At 36.3% G+C, this 16693-nt stretch overlaps 2 protein-coding genes across 2 annotated transcripts in view; both read left to right on the forward strand.

Annotated features, from left to right (window-relative positions):
- LOC142357020 (uncharacterized) overlaps nucleotides 1-16693 on the forward strand; it is a 210491-nt gene that overhangs the window by 58318 nt on the left and 135480 nt on the right. The window lies entirely within an intron of this gene.
- LOC142334830 (uncharacterized) overlaps nucleotides 1-16693 on the forward strand; it is a 45633-nt gene that overhangs the window by 26225 nt on the left and 2715 nt on the right. The window contains exons 11-14 of the mRNA XM_075383156.1: nucleotides 9164-9355; nucleotides 14017-14107; nucleotides 14467-14597; nucleotides 15363-15461. Of these exons, the coding sequence (XP_075239271.1) occupies nucleotides 9164-9355; nucleotides 14017-14107; nucleotides 14467-14597; nucleotides 15363-15461 (513 nt within the window). The remainder of the gene's footprint in view (nucleotides 1-9163; nucleotides 9356-14016; nucleotides 14108-14466; nucleotides 14598-15362; nucleotides 15462-16693) is intronic.

Genomic DNA, 16693 nt, shown 5'->3' on the forward strand with positions numbered 1-16693 from the left:
AAAAAGTTTTGGAATTTTTCTGTTATGAGGAATTTCATTCCTCCCATGATTGGAAGGAATATTTGAATGATAATGAATAATGCTGTTATTCTATTAGATGAAACCCCTAATGTTGTATTTCACCTGATTGAATTTTATTAAAAAGAGTTGGAAAGAGTAAAAAACAGTTAGTTGAATATAAGGCTTTGAACCCGCATTTTACTTTGAAGATACTAGAGGTAAAACAAAACAATAATATAGAGATCAGCACTTTATAATATGGTGACAAGGTTCTAAAGCCTTCTCTTTTAAATCGGAAAACAAAATTCAATCGGAAAACTAATCTCAAATCTAATTCTTTTCCACTCACAGCTATTTCTCGAAAACTCTTGACTTTTAAAAATTTTACTTTGAAGAACACATTGCACTTTGCTTTCCCTAGAAAAATACTTAATTTTTTTTGATAATGACCACACCACCACCTCTACCAACGAGTGCACCTCATATTCAACTCAAAGCTTTTGGCGGTACACCAAAAGAAAACTGGAATCAGTTCGAAAGTTTGTTTCGCGCAAGCCTAGCAGTAGCAAGAATTCCAACAGCGGATAGCCAACAATGTCAATATCTCCATCTTCACCTTTGGGGTACAGCTTTGAGTTTCTATCTGGGCTTGACCCAAGCTCAACAGTCTTTGCGATGCTTAAGGAATCGGTATGCAGGAGCAGATAAACGGCGCAACTTCGAATTCGAATTGAACAACAGGAAATTTGAAAGAAGACGCAGATGATTTTTTTTTACAGATTTGCAGAGGTTGGCTGAACTATCAATTGTAAATGTACCCGCATCGACAGGAGTAGCAGCAATTGACAGATCAGATGAGCGGATCAGAAAGGTTAGAGAACAGTTCATTCAAGGCATGCCCTTTAAATACAAAAAAGCTTTGCTGAAAGAAGACGAGGATTCTAATGTCACAGAGCTTTGCAAAATAATCAAACGCCGACTTCGCGCAGACAAACTGCAACCCGAAGTAGAACCATTAACAGCGTTTAATGAAATTGATTTTTCTCAGAACTCAACATCAGATTTGATGAATGCAATAGCTCAAATTGAAGCTAAACAAGATCAATTATAGCAACAATTTGTGCAACAAAATCAACAATACTATGAATCACAGAACTATGATCAAAGCCAACATTTTTGGAATCCACAAAACAATTATCCGAGACAAACCCGAGGGAATTCGAACTACAACACTCGAGGAGCGTATCGAGGTAGAGGCTACACACGAGGAGGCATTCAAAATCAATCTCGAAACCGATCGCAAACACCATTACGCATCATTTGCCGTCAGTGTGGAAAAGCAGGACATATGCAAAAAGACTGTTGGCATAGACAACCGACAAACAGGGGAGCAAATCTGCCTTTCCGCTAATCAAAAAACTAGTTCGCCGCCACAGCAAGCCCTACAAACCGTCAATGTAAGCATGAACTCCGACGAAGAAACTTCATCACTTTTTCTAATCTATATTCATTTTAATCACCTTTTTTATAATGCCTCTTCATATTTTTGAAAAAATTGCAGAAAACACCAAAAATGTGAGAGAGAAGCTTCCAGCTCCTCCTTCGAAAGCAGTAGTAGCAACAAAAGAAAAAGTAACAATAATTCAAGCAAAAATTCGATTCACGTTAGGACCATTTAATCTCGAAGAGATTTATGATTTTCAAATCCTTTAACGGAGTAATCCTAGGTGCCACTTTCTTCAACGCATATAATGTGACCATTAACTGTAGAAAACGAATACTTCATTTCCCGAATTTCACTTTCGAGCTTAATCATATCTGTGAACAAGAGTCAACGAAAAGAGTAAACACAAAACTTCACTATCAAATCATTATAGCAGAAGATGCAACTGTTGAAGCACAAAAGGCGCAAATAGTTCGTTGTCAACCACTAATCACAAATGAGCATCTACCAGATAGCGCTTGCGGCGTATTTGAACCTTCCCGCCGCTTCGAAACAAAATCTGGACTAGTCATCAGTAACGCCCTTGTGCAGGCTGATACGAGCAACAACCTCTCCTATTTGTCATCAATATTATTGATGCGCCAGTCAACCTAAAAGCAGGAACAAAAATTGGTGAGTTCACTGTCTTAACAGCTGAGCAAGCATCTTATATTAGGCCTCTAGAGCCTGAACTGCTCCAAAACTACACAAAGCGCAAGCAGCAGCTTTTTCTAAATAGTATTGAGATGAAAAAAAATGTAACCAGCCTCCTGATAAACAAATTAACAAATTCTGGTTCCCAAAGCCTGAGACATGTAATGACCCAGAAAATCTTATATATTTATATTGAAAAACATTACATCAATGGGGATTATCAATAAGCACTGAAGGCGCGTGTGAATGGTTGCCCTTAGAATTATATCATGATATAACTGCATCTTAGATATCAAATTACAACTGATACGATGTTTATTTTGAACCCGCAATTAATTATCGGGAAAACTGAGCATCCATCGTTTGAAACCCTTCCCGGATCTTTTCACCAACTGCTCCCCTTTTTCAAAAGGGGGATTATTCTTGGATAGAATTTAAGCGAGCGATTTAATAACCAATCAGAGACGACTAAAAACTTTCCACGTATGCCCATGCTATGTTAAACTGAATAGAATAAAATACGCTATGCTATGACAATTAGCCAAATTGGAATACAAAGTGAAAGGAATTTCCGAGTGGCTGGTCGGAGGGCAAGCGTCGGGGCTTCGCCGCGATAACAGACACGCGATTTCCGGAATACATCCCACAGCGCATGAATACATATACTGAAGCCTTAAACTAATCCAAGAGTTTATGGCTTCAGTATAGTTCGCTGAGAATTCAAAAAGGAGCTTAATGAAGTCAGCTAACCCTCTCTCACTCTTCTGCCTCCTTCTGCGCCACCTACTAGAACAGTTTCAACGAAAGGCCATGGGAGTTGCGTAAAAGAACTAATGACAAAATTGAATACATCTTCTAGAATAGTATCTTTTGTAACTGATTGTCAAAATGAGAAAGTTGAGGCCTTTGATCATTTCTCTCAAAAGCCTTACTTAGTGTTGAAAGAAATTTTAGTCAAAAATTCGATACATCAGAGCTTATTCCATCTTTGAAACGTATGTTGTGTTGCTACTTTGATTAGTCGCGGAAAGAATCCCTACTGGAATTTCATTGGTTCTCCAGAAAATAAAAGGACTCACTATGTTTACTAATACCCTATCATGTAAATATGTGCGTTTCGATAAATTGTTTTCGTGTTGAATAAAAAGTTTTTGAAATTTTCTGTCGATTAACTGACAACTTTTTTGACAGACGCATTTTATTGTGATGCTTAATTTGAATGGGCATTACGGTATAATAAAAATTAACTGAAGAGATATTATGTTTCGTTCATATAATTCAGTCTTATAAGCTGAAAGTGAACGTTGTGTGTTGTTTTAGAGTGACAATGGTGAGTGAAAATCGTGAACTAATTGCATGCTCAACCTCTCATGCTAACACTTAATTGTTTGCTGATGCTTTTCCACATGAATGCGTATTGAATTGAACTTCACGTGTTGCAAATTTTTTTAACGTTTTTGCGACTTTAAAATTGCAGGGTTTCAGATCGAATATGAATTACAAATACGATCAACCAGTTTTTGCGAGGAAAAAATATTAGGAAAAAGTTTCGAATCAATTTTCGATCCCAAGGAAAATTTGTTTTGCCTTGATTTTGTGAAGAAGTATTACAGTTATGGAGCCGTTCTGAATTGTTGGGTTTTGAAACTGTAGGTCTACATTGGCATTTGTATTTGTAATTTTATTAATTTTGAGTTAGTAAATGCACTATTTTTTGGAGCGAGGTAAATTATTGATAATGGCATAGCATCGTGGCTTTAAGAAACTGCTTTTGTTTCTTCGGACGACTTATTAGTTTCTCATATGCTGCAATAGAAAAAGTTAGGGTCTTTCCCATTTTAGCGTCCCCACAAGCCTACTATGACCTATAGCCCCTTATCATACCATATATACCATAATGATGGGCTGTAATTTCATGTGGGGCTATAATGGGAAATACCCCAAATTCATTAAAATATGCGATATGATGTTACTCAGGCTGCCTGGCTGAAAAACGGTTGAACGAAAATTGACCTTGAAAACAGAAGTCTGTGTTTTTGATATTTAAATTTTCGGCGTTTCGTTTTTGTTGTTCTTGAATTCACATTGTCGGTTCGATGTGCCGGGCAATGCCATTATCGATTTTATGATTATGGCTTTTTTTCCATGTAGATTGACCAGAGAAAACGCATTAATTTGCGTTTTTGTCATTCTAGGGAAATTTATATATGAAACAAAAGATGTGGCTTGTAGAATTATTGAAGCTAGTAATCCGTTCTATTGTTTGTAGAAAGAAAACAAATCAACAAATAAATTTCAGACTGACATTTTCTACTTAAAGTCACGATGTTTGAGGCAATTATTGTAAACGTGTCTTTTTTATGCAAAAATTCTTTTGCTTTTGAGTGACTTTCACACTTGACTTCTTGATTTTGTGTGATCTGAATTGCTCTCATTCCTAAATTAATAATTCTGTTGCTCACATTAAGGGGATTGGAAGCGAAAAAAGCAATGCAGGCATTGTTTTGCCTAGTGTTTAATGTCTCAGACTCCCATGCCGGAGGTCGCGGGGTTAAAACCCTCCCGTGCCTGGTTTTCCAGCCAGTAAAAATTATCTCTGCTGCACTCCCTGCCCTCTGAATCAAATTGCGCTGCCTGTCATTTGAGAGCAATTTGGACAATGTTAGTCAGTTTATGTTTTGATTTTGAAGTTCATTTTTGGACTAATACCAAATTGGAAATGTGTGCTTAAAGGGAATCAGAATGTGCCAATTGTTGAATTTATTCCCTTTATAGCTGATAATTTGTGAGCTTAGCGTAGCTATATTGCGGTTGCCATGGTTTTTGTTTTGTCTCTTGATTCTATTTTTGACTTTGTTTTTTTCGCAAACCTCAAAAGAGAAAATGCCAGATTTTTCATTACTTACCGTTCTTGAAGTGCTTTTATCTATAAGTGATCATTTAATACATTCGATTGCGCCGAGTTTCATTTGGATTGGTTGATTTGCTTTTATCATGAGTGACTTGCTACCCTCTCTAAATGAACTTGAACATTTATAATAGGCCAACTTGGCTAGTTATTGTAGGCTCTTTCTGATTTTAAACATCAAAATAAGAAAATTTCAAATTGGGAAAATTTCGCTGGTTTTACAGGCTGTGCAAGAACCATATTGCATCGTTTTTAATTGCCCTCAAACGATGTTTGTAAAAAAATTATATTAGTCCTGTTGGTCTCTTTAATGCGATTCTTCGCTTGGCCGATTTTTCGTCTGACTCATTTCACTTTTGATTCACATAAACTGTTTTGGAAACTTATAATTAGAGTGGTGTGAATAACGGTTTTTAGAGGTTGACCCCCCCTCCCTCAATATCAGCCCCCCCCCCCCCCCTCACTCCACCCCCATTCCCCACCCCTGCACATAGTTCCACATAGTTCAGGCCGTAAGGGCCCGTGCAGCCAAATACCCCCTCCTACCGTTGCCCCCACCCCCACTGTTGCCCCCATCAGCCCCCCTGGCGCACCCCCTTCCTGCAGTCACTTCACGCCCCTTCAATTAAGCTAAAGCCTGCCCCACTAAACCATGGCTAGCTACTAACGGAGCCAACCGCTTGCTGGTCGTTTGAGAGCAATTCGCCCGGCGTTAGTCGGTTACGTTCCATAAAATTTAATTGCTCTGATGTTGTGATCTATTGTTTTTCGATGTTAAAATGAGAGAACCCTAGTTAACGCAAAGGTCATTAAGAAGGTTTAGTGAAATAAGCCAATTGAGTTTATTCAAAACATTTTAAATTTTAAATGTAAAATTTTAATTGCTCTCAAACGTTTGTAGCAATTATTTTTAATCCTATAAGAGTTTGACCCGCCATTGGTTGACCTCCACTCTCCCCTAAGGCTACCATTTCAGCTTCAGCCAACCGAAGTCAACAGCTCGCCAGTCGTTTGAGAGCAATTCATCCAACGTTAGTCGGTCATGTTTAATTAGTTCTGTTGAGTTTCATCAGCAGCTCAACTTAAATCACTGTCTATTGTTATATATATTTAACTGTACTTAAATCTATTTTGCGGCAATTTTGGCACTCTACCTTCTGGTTTTCAAATTTGTGCATTTTTGATTGCAGATCAAAAAACAAAGATAGACACTAAAATTTCTTGTTAATTGCCCTTGAACGAAGTCACGTGTGTGTCTTGATGCAAAAGTTTTGCTTGGCCTCTTCTGGAACATTTTTGACTTCACTTCTCGTGTTTTTTAGGCCTAACTTAGTGATTAATTGCTCTTGAACGAAGTTCATAGCAATTATTGTAACGTGTGTGTCTTTTTTTATGCAAATTTTTCGCTTGAAAATTTTGCGCTTTTCTTGAACATTCTTTGACTTCTCAAGTGACTTTTTCACGCTTTCGTTCTTCATTTTTGAGTGATCTCTATTGCTCTCACTCCGAAGTAAAGCTTGTGGCTAATATAAATTGGTTGCAGCAGAGCAAGAATAAGGTTCTGGCGAAGAAATTGGAAGTGCTTGGGGTCACGGTTCAGGAGGGCAATGGTTTGTATCCCGGGCGGTGACAGGATTTTTTGCACCCATAAAGAAAAATTGATCTAGGCTACAGCCCCTGAATTAACAGCCACAGCCTCGCTTGTCGTTCAAGGGCAATTCTTCCGACATTTGTCGGTTTATGTTTATTTTGAGTTATTTGAGTTGCGCGCCTACAGAAATTAAGTACTTTGCTAAATTAAACAGCTTTTTGTCAGAGACGATTGTACATAGCCCCCGTTGCGTAGTTGTTAATATCCCTAATTCTCATCCAAGAGGTCGCGGATGTGAAACCCTCCCTGGTCAGAAATATCATTACCGCATAAGTATCTCTAGCCTATGTCCCCTTCTAAATTCTTTGCCTCACCAGTCTTCCGACGTTAATCGGTTTATGTTCAATAAACTGGGTTCCTGCTAATGAATCGAGAAAGGTGTAGGTGAATAAATAAACCGTGTTACCAGAAAGCTAAGTTTGTTCTCAATTTGACGATAAGTGGGACGATATAAGTGCTTTGTTCCGGCTAAGTTCCGTGCTTTGTGAGAAATGTGATTTCATAAGATTACGTTAATTGTTCGAACTGTTGTTCTGCATGACCTGCTTGATTGCTTGTTGAAACTACGTTTTTGCTACAAATACTGGAACTCACATCAGTGGAGGAAAAGAAACAAATGAAAACTGCTGTCATTCATTTGATGAGCTAATACAATAAACAGAATAGGTGATCTAATTTATAATTAGAGGACTTTTTATCGTTCACACTTGGCGGTATAAATGGCACCACCACTTCTTTTTTGTTGATAAAAGACATTTCTCATTTTCTCAAGAGTCAAAACCCTGGTGATCTTTCGAAAAGGACCGAATTGGTTACCATCTTTTGACAATCATTTGCGTTTGTACAGAAAATATGGCTGCCAATGCCCCATTGAAACGATCTTTCTTCTGTGAAAGTGCTCAACACTACTGAAAAATTTGAAATCTCATAATCTGGAAACATGTGTATTAAAAATAAACAGGTAATCGATTAATTTTGAAGTTATTGTTTTATTTAAGGTCCAGCGAAGTCATGAGACTAACATTAAAGTTCGATGGTTCGTTTTGGCCATCAATAAAAACTGTTACTGAGAATGTACAAGTAGGAAAGAGACATCAAATAAGCCTGTAAATTTACAACAAACGCATAATTTTCAGTTGTTCTGGTACAATATCTGCTTCATTTTTAAATAAATCCATCAGGGCGAATTAGGTTTTTCATGTGGGAACTTTTATTCGCCTTTTTGCTTTCAAGATTTTTTGTCTCATAGAACTGTTTTATGGAAAGGGTGGGTCTTTTATTGGGGTTAATTTTTTAAAATTATATTTAGACATCTTGGCTCTTCTGAAATCATTTATTTAATAATTGGCGCTTAAACGTATCTTAGAGAGTCTATTTTTGGGAGAGTGAGTTAAAATGGAACAATTTGTTTTCAGGGGATATTTTGTGGTCAGGTATTAGGTCAAGTTTTACTTAATACATAAACGTAATGCAATTGGAACTGTTTCTCTTTCCCACGTTTACGTTTTAACTGAAGCATATGCCTAATTATGCTATTGTTTTCCTTCCATGATTGTTTTAAAGTTTTTGCTAGCTTGAACAAGTCATTGAGTTCAGAGACATAAAAATTAATTGGTGAAATTTTACTGAGAGGCAGTTATAGGTAAGGGAAAGAGACAGTTCTATATTTGTGCTTCTGCTTGCTTGTTGTATAGAAGGTGAAGAAACGCAATAAAGCCATGTAATGATAAGATTCTTCTGGTTGTGAAAAGCTTTCTGAAATCAATCTGAAGCAGTTTTACGTTGCTACATTGGTTTTCTAAGATTAATTAACGCTAAGTACAGCCCCACGTCAGCTTAAAATTAGTGAGGTCGAAAGCAGCCAAATTTAGGTTAGAATAATTCAATGGTATTTTCCGTTAAAAAAGTTATAGCACTTAATGTGAGGAGCAATTCGTAAGTCGTCAGTTGAATGCTATCAAGCTTAAAAATACTTAAATGATATTCACTAGAAAGGTTGAAAGAGCTACGATAAGGCCGTTATTCATGGTCTTTTTCTTGGCTCTATGTAGGAAGCAACCCATAGATAACCAGTCAGTCATCGAACTGATGCTAATCATTACCTTTCTCCCATTTCGGCTTCCCAAATTGACAACTATGGAAAAGGAAAGTTCCCAATCAATATCAAAATCTGCCAAAGTCTGAGGAAGTTGCATTTATTCCTTTTCCCTATGTTTTCCCATTGGTGGTGGTTATACAACTACGTAGATATTAAGAAAGAAAGAAGTAATGTCGTTGCTGTAGAAATGCTTACAAACAACGTGGACATATAACGAGATCACGGAGGTCGTCGATTGCAATCTGCGCAAATATAAAATATAATTTATTTCGCTCGATTTCATAAATACAATAACTATGTATTTTCGATCTATTTATGAAGAGCTAGTACTTAATGGAGACATATTCAGCTCTTTTGTGCTTAGAAAAGGATGGAAATGTTTGGAAGAGAGAGCGCGTTAACACCATGAAGATGGTTGCTGGACAGGTTATTGCATACGAGATCCAGGAGTGTACTCTGGACATTCAAACTGGCAAATTTTCCTTCCCTGTAGATGGAGAGAAAGGGAAAGTTATTGACGCCCATGCTGTGAAAGTTGATGGGAGCAGCCAAGATCATACAGTTAGTTCAAGTTCAGGACCTCTTCGCGTAATCTCCCTCTCCCTCTCACACAGCCTTCAACCTTAGTGGGTGTATGTTATTTTGCCTATCGTTCTGCATATTGAAGTGTTTCATTCAAGCAAACAGTATTAGATTTATAGAACAGCAATCGAAAAAGTTTTGTTTGGCCAAAAAGTTTTTCCACTTCACTCATTTATGGCAAATTTTTTGTTTAGTTGCTCTCATACAAAGTTTTTAGCAATTGCTGGTCGTTCTTGTGGTTTGCTTTACTGTTTTGGTTTTCGAGGTTTTCTCTCTCTCTCTCTCTCTCTCTCTCTCTCTCTCTCTCTCTTGAACTTTAGTGGTCTGGGTAGCTCTTGCTCACATTTTTGGCAACGGAACTTTCTTTATTTTAAAAATCGGCCGGGATAATGGCAGTTTCCTTTGTCTTCCAGATTTTTCGTTTTTAAAGACAGTTAGTTTCCTGTAGTAGCAAACGATGAAAGGGGGAAACGAGTCAATCACTGTTGGCTATGGTTGACGTCAATCGTTTCTTTTAATCTTTGTTTCTTTGAGCTCTATTTTTTACGTTTTAAATTTTTCTGTACTCTTAGAGAATGTTCCTTATGTTCTCGGAGGTACGATTGATCTGGGAAGCAATTTAATGAGTTAAGAATTCAAATGAACTGCACTTTGGAACGAATCTGCATTTCAGCGCCAAATTAATCTGCGAATAATTTTATGCAGGGACTTTTTAAGGCTTCAATCGTTTATTATAGCTGCGAAGCTGTAAGCTGAGCGTAGCAATATTGCGGTGCTCTTGGTTTTTTACGACTCGAAGAGGAGTATTGGTTTTCTCTCGGTCTTTTTTTTACAGGAAGTAGATTTTTTCACGCGGCATTTTGACCTAAAAGCGAAAGAGAGAACAGCTGTCTCGGTGAACAGATTTTCGCTAAGCGAGAGACGTTTTTTGATCATGCGCTTCGTTTAGTGAATGACTTTTTGACTTTGAAAAGTAGTTTTTGACTGAATGGCACATATAGATAACTGTTTTTTTGACTAAATGGCCCATTTTTTTGCTTTTAATTTGGTTTCCTATAGAAATAAAGTTTATTCGATACTATATTGAAATGTCAACCTCGGAAATTTATTCCACAGTGTTTTGCAGAGCCTGAAAATGCATTTCAAATTGAAAATACTTCTTGATTCCTTAATTAATTCTTGGCTTTTTTCTATTAATTTCTTCGTTTTTGGATCTTTTAACCGTCTTTTTGTCAAAAATCAGTTAATATGCCCACTTCTCTTTGATAATTCATATACTCAACGCCTCTATCTACCTCGATGTAATTTTTTAATAAAAGTTACATATGCTAATCCGATTTGGGTATTTTTTTTCGTCAGTTGTTTTTTATATTTTGTTTGTGATTTTTAGAAAGTCTTTTTGTGCAACATGAGGGACTTTAATTTCGTTTCAATAAAAATTCAATCATTTTTTGGCGTTAAGTTTTGAGAAAAGAGTTAAAACTTTTTCATAAATGCATTCTTAACTTGAAAGTTCTTTGACCAATTTTTTTTTGCAAAATATTTCAATGTTTAGTATTTATGAATTTTGCTTTTTCCTATTATTCTGTTCTCTTCAGGAGAATAGATCTTTGTATCGGATGATTAGTTTTCTGAATGCTTGAATGCTGAACAGTAAAATGTATTCGTTTTTCTTGAATTTTTTAAATTGATTTTTAACTTTCAAAAATCAAGAATGTGTTTTTGTTACGGTGTTCCTTACATTGTGCCCATATTCTTCACATTCTGGTTAGTATTTTTTATCTTTTTCCTGGCAACTACATTTGTTTTCGGTATATTGATTTTTTCAGGTGTTAAAAATGAATGATTTCAGCTTTCTCTTAGATCTTCATTTCTTTGGTTTGCATTTGATTTCTTTCAACATAAGGCAGTACTGAGAGTTTGATAACAGGCCTTTTCCGCAATTTCCACTTAAGACTATTTACTGCAACTTTCTTCTGGCCTTGGTATTAAATTAAACAAATTTTTGCCTTTGAATATTCTTCTGCTGCTTTTGTCTTTTCTATGATCAATTTAATTTTTGAATTAGTATGAAATCATGTTGTCTAGCATATATACAACAAGGAAGAAGTGTTTGTTGTTTTTGTCTTAATTGCAGTGATTAGAAGTGTAATTATAGGTGTTTTCTGATTCTTAAATTTGAGCTTTCTGTTTTGAAAAGATTCAACTTAGTTTCTAAGATTATTATCTGCCGTTTGCTTTCGCGACCTTTTTCAGAATAGTATCATGAATTATTTGAGGGCAATTGATAACCTTGTCAACTTTTTCAGACTATCACTTTTTTGACCACTTTAATTATTTCGGTTTTTTAACGTAACCAAACGTTTTCAATAATATAAAATTTTGCTGCATTTTGTTTCTCTGGGTGACAGTGGTTTAAGTTTCACGAATTTTTAGAGCAGTTCTGGAGAGGTAGTGAGATAATGTTTTAATACAAAAGGTAGTGGCTTCCGCTGCAATTACGGTTTTGTTAGTGAAGTTTTGACGCTTCGAGTGGCTTCCGGAATTCTTCCGGCTATGTTTTTTTGTTTCGTCGTCTGACGCTCTTTTTTCGTTTTACATTTGTTCACACAGCAAAGCTGAAAAAGTCAAATTTTTTGAATGACTTCTTCCTCTCACTAACGGCATTTGCGTGCGTGACGTCAATTCTGACTCGCTTTAGCGAAAGTTTTTAGGTTATTTGCGTGATTAGATTTTGGTCTTACGTGACTTACCTCACTCAATAAAATGACTTTTGCACTTTAAAACTTAAGTTTAATTTGAATTTGTGTAAATTCAAAGGAACTCCTATGTGAAGTAAAGGACCCTAATAAGAGGTTTCTGTGGAATGAATTTTAACAAGCGTTATTAATTTATCGCTGAATGTTTTGTAGCCTACTTTTTTGAGCGGCGTCGAATTTTTTTCAATTTAGATCTTCATCTGTTTCTATCTCTGTTATATGGCACGCAGGTCTATTCGTTCGCAGCTATTCCGGCAATCTGCGGGCTATGTTTAATAAATAACAGAACATAAATTCTTGGGCTTTCTGAATTGCCTTGAGCGTTAACTTCAGCATCGTTTTCTAATACTTTTACTGGAAGCAGGCGATTTTCTGTGTTTTGCACATGCGTTCTCTGCCGAGTCATCTTCTCATGAAAAATTTTGTTTGTTCGTAAAAAATAGTTTTTTTCCTATCTTGTGCGGCAGTATTATCTAGCTAGTGAATTTCGTCAATTGGGTTATATAATGAAGAGTTATCACTCTTCTTTTCAAAACTGATACCTTCAAATGTTTTTACTTGAATGGATGCACCTTTACTGTTCGTATGGTTTTGCTTCCTCGTGTCTGTAATTTTGATGAGGGTTGATCAATCTTATTTTGTAGAAAGCAACTTTTGGATCACAGTTTGAAGAATTTATAGTTTTTTTTCAGAATCATTTTCTCTTGAGAAGGAATTTTCAGAGTTGCAATAGATTTTTGGAAATACTTTTGCAATATAGTGCAATTGTGTGAAAAAATACATCCAATATTTGTCATTTTTACTGCGAGTTTATAACTTACAACGCTGTAAAAAAAATTGAAGAAATATGCTGCTTTGTGGAACCAATTGTTATTGATTTGCTTTTCTTTGATCTGCACCCTCACAATCCCAATTACTTCTAATCCTTCTTACTCAACTAAAGGTTTTTGATATAGATATGAACTACCATTGTTATTGCTAGCTTGTAACATCCACTCTCTTCGAGAGTATTTTCGATTAAACCGCTGTATTGTGCTGTAAAGTTTAAGCTTTAGTTATATTCACGCTTCAGCTTCTATGGTCTAATGCCTTTTGGATTTCAGAATCAGGACACATGCTTGAGGCGTGCACTATTTCCTAACTTTTGTTTCTTTTAGTTGCGATAGCGGGATATTATTGATTTTCTCATGGTTTTTTTGCAATTCAAGGAAGTTGAGTCAAAGTTGAGTACTGATTTTGGTCGATAGTAGTTTTTCCAATTGCGATAATTTGATTTCGATTATTTTCGTTTTTCTAATTTTTACCGGTTTTATCTCCAAATGTTTTTCTGAAATCCAACCCTAGTCATTTCTTGGTCTACTTTTTTTAGTTAATTAAAATTCCTGTTGTTTTTCTCTCGTCGTCGAGACTTTTGTTACGGCAACATGACGTAACGCTCACTTAGAACCTGCGTTTTGTTCATTCGTTCGTGCGATTTCCACGAAATTGTGCGCGTGACGTCATTTTCCGCTCTGTCGCTTAATCAGCTGGAGCGAATTGTTTTTATTCATAAGCGTGTTTAAGTGTTCGGCCCCACATGACTTCCTCTGTCAAAAATGACTTTCTCACTCCTAAAGAGACTTTTGCTTACTTTAATTGAAGGAGATATGGTCAATTAAATGCTGCTGAAGGGCAGCTAATAGAAACAGTGATAAGTAATACAATTTAGCAAAATACAACATCTCAGCAATCGGTCAAAAACTGAAGTTTCTTTTTCGGTCTTTTTCTACATCTTTCTGAGACTGCAGATCTAGAAAGCTATCGCGGCTGTTTTCTGACAGTCTGCCTTTTATGTTCTTATTTCTATGAATTGATGTCCTGATGGGAGTTGATTTGGTTTAGGATGCCACTGGAAGTGGAGGTGGCGACAATCCAGATTCGGTGGACGCTATTGCCACTTTTGTGATGGTGCCGCCTTCCTCTGAATTGCAAGGTAATCATAATCAAAGCAGTGCCATACCTTTGTAAATAGGAATTACAAATGTATCACTTTTGTTCCATTCAAACGATGTTCATAGTTTAGCTCGCAAATATGTAGCATCTAGATTTTTCAAGTTCACCTTTGAAATTTGCCACGCCTTAAAATAGCTGTGAATTATTAATTCTGTTGTATGCCGATATTGATCTGAGTATTGCAACATTATTTGGTAATCAATTGCTAACATATACTGTTAGCCATTTATTTAATTGATCGTGTATACTGAATTTCGGTAAAATTCAAATATTTTCGCGGCTATTTCAACTGATAGTTCATTTTTATAACAAATGTTTGAGTTGTTGTGTATGTTGCAGACGAGACGATTGATGACCTGATTGAGCATATCTCAAATCTGAGGCCTCCTCTGCATGATCAACTCACGAAGTTACTCAAAGCAGTATTCACCAACTCAACTCAGACAGAGATCAGATCATTCGTTTTTGAGGTTGGTAATCTTAACCCTAAATGCTTCCTATCTATTTCTGGGAGTAGACGGAAAGGACATTAAATTGAGGGAAAAGTGAGCTAGTAATTGAAAATTGTATTCTCATTGGCTGAACTATTGTCCGTCCGTTAAATTTGAATTACTCAAATGTTCGAAGAAGTTAAAAATATGCAATTGAGCAGCAATATGGTCATTTGACTGTTAAAGATCTTTTCCCTTTATATTTATTCCATTTGCTTCTTTCGTTATTATTTAAGTTTGAACTTTCAACTCGTCCAATTCTTATTGAAACAAACGTTTACTTGTGTCAACTTCACGGGACCCGCTGTACCACTTTAACTCATAAACTTGCGATGAGCCAATTTTGAACGTCTGTCCCAACACCATGAGCAAGCCTTAGTTGCCTATGGGACTTGATTTGTATCTAACGATGTGAGCTAACGACTGGGATTTTATTACTTTATAGCGTTTGTATTTTTGCCTAAATCTTATTAGTCGAACCAACTTAAAATTTTATCGCCAAGGACTTTCGCATCAGTTCAGCATAAATTTAGACAACTGTTAATCGGATAGAGTTAACGGCAGTTCGAACTAGTGTAAATAAATTCCAATGCATGGTTTGGGTCACGATATCCGTTCTGTCGGAGTACTGTCATTTTTAGCTGAAGTATGCTTTAGTGAAACCGTTTTTTCTATTATGGGCGAAGAAAACGAAGCAGGTTGAGCTCATGAACAGCTCGGATTTGACTGGGTGCTATGTTTCAGCTTGAGGATAACTTTGACAAACTGGCTCCGTCCAAGTCAGTGAAGGACTTCGATTGTGACAATGGAGAGTTGCTCGCTTTGATGGATTTCATTCTCAAGGTAAATGCAATACCATAGAAAGGAGGGCTTGACTTTTTAATTTAGTTAAGTTATCTTTTTAGTTGACTTTTTAATTGTTGGTAACAGACTGAGTTTACAATTGATTAAATTGCGAGGTCTCAAGTTAGTTGTACCTTGTTGTCTTCATTGGAAGCAGTCTTGTAGAAGGTTATTAAAAGTCTGCCAATTAGATTTTCAACGCTCAACAGAAATGAAATAATTGTTCATCGTCCATCTGAATTGTTGTACTATTTTTCAATTCACTACTCTTTTTAATTGATCTCAAACGAAATCTGCCAGCTATGTTTGTTTAATAGCCGCGTTAGCAATTCCAGGCGGCTATTATTGCGCTCCTAATTTTTTTTATTGTCTAACAAATTTTTGTTTCCTCTTATCCTGACTTTCATGACTTTTCATGACTTTGAGCTTTCAAAACGGGATAAACAGGTAAAGCTCAGCGGGCATTAAGTTTCATTAGAGGCCCTTAGCCGCGTTTGCTAGTCCTTCAAGTACTTAGAGTGGTGAAGTTACTAGGAACTTACATCACTTAAAAAAATGACTTGTGAAATCACTTAATGAACTTTAAATTTTATGACAAGTTACGAGTTAAAGATCAATAGTGTGTATCTAAGTATTGTCAAACGTATTTTCCCTTATTATTGAGAATTAGTCTTGAGTTTATGGTTTCGAATATTGTTTTTCAAAAAGCTCCCTTAGGTTTTTTTCCTTATAGAGCGTATATGTCATAAAAATGACAGACCGGATCTAACCCAAAAGGTCTAATGGTCTATATAAAAGGACTGGGGTTCAATCTGTCGATCTTTTTTTGGTTGCTTCAATTCCATGGAAAACTTGAAGCGTCTATCGGGGCTATTTTCCGGCAATCTGCCGGCTATGTTTTGATATTTTCGATATTCTTTTTAATAGCCGCCGTCAGCCTCTCAGCTGCCATTATTTAGGCGCTCTCCTTTTTTGAAGTCAAATTGGTGTAGTGATTTTCGTCACGCCGAAACAGGAAGTGGAGCGAAAAAACGAGTGGTTTTGCGGCGTGAAATTTTCTCAATCTAATTTTTAAAATGAATGAGAAAACGGTATATGCACTAAAATTTGCTTTCTCGCTAGTGGTTTTTTGTTCACATGCAGCATTTTCGATTTTTGACTGTTTTTTCGATTTTGCTGGATTTTTTTTCTAAATGGTTTTTGCAATTCGGCCATAGTGCATTCAAGGTCTA

The sequence above is a fragment of the Convolutriloba macropyga genome, chromosome 2 (genome assembly GCF_964194025.1).
Source record: "Convolutriloba macropyga chromosome 2, txConMacr16.3, whole genome shotgun sequence".
In the NCBI taxonomy this organism is placed as follows: Eukaryota; Metazoa; Xenacoelomorpha; order Acoela; family Convolutidae; genus Convolutriloba; species Convolutriloba macropyga.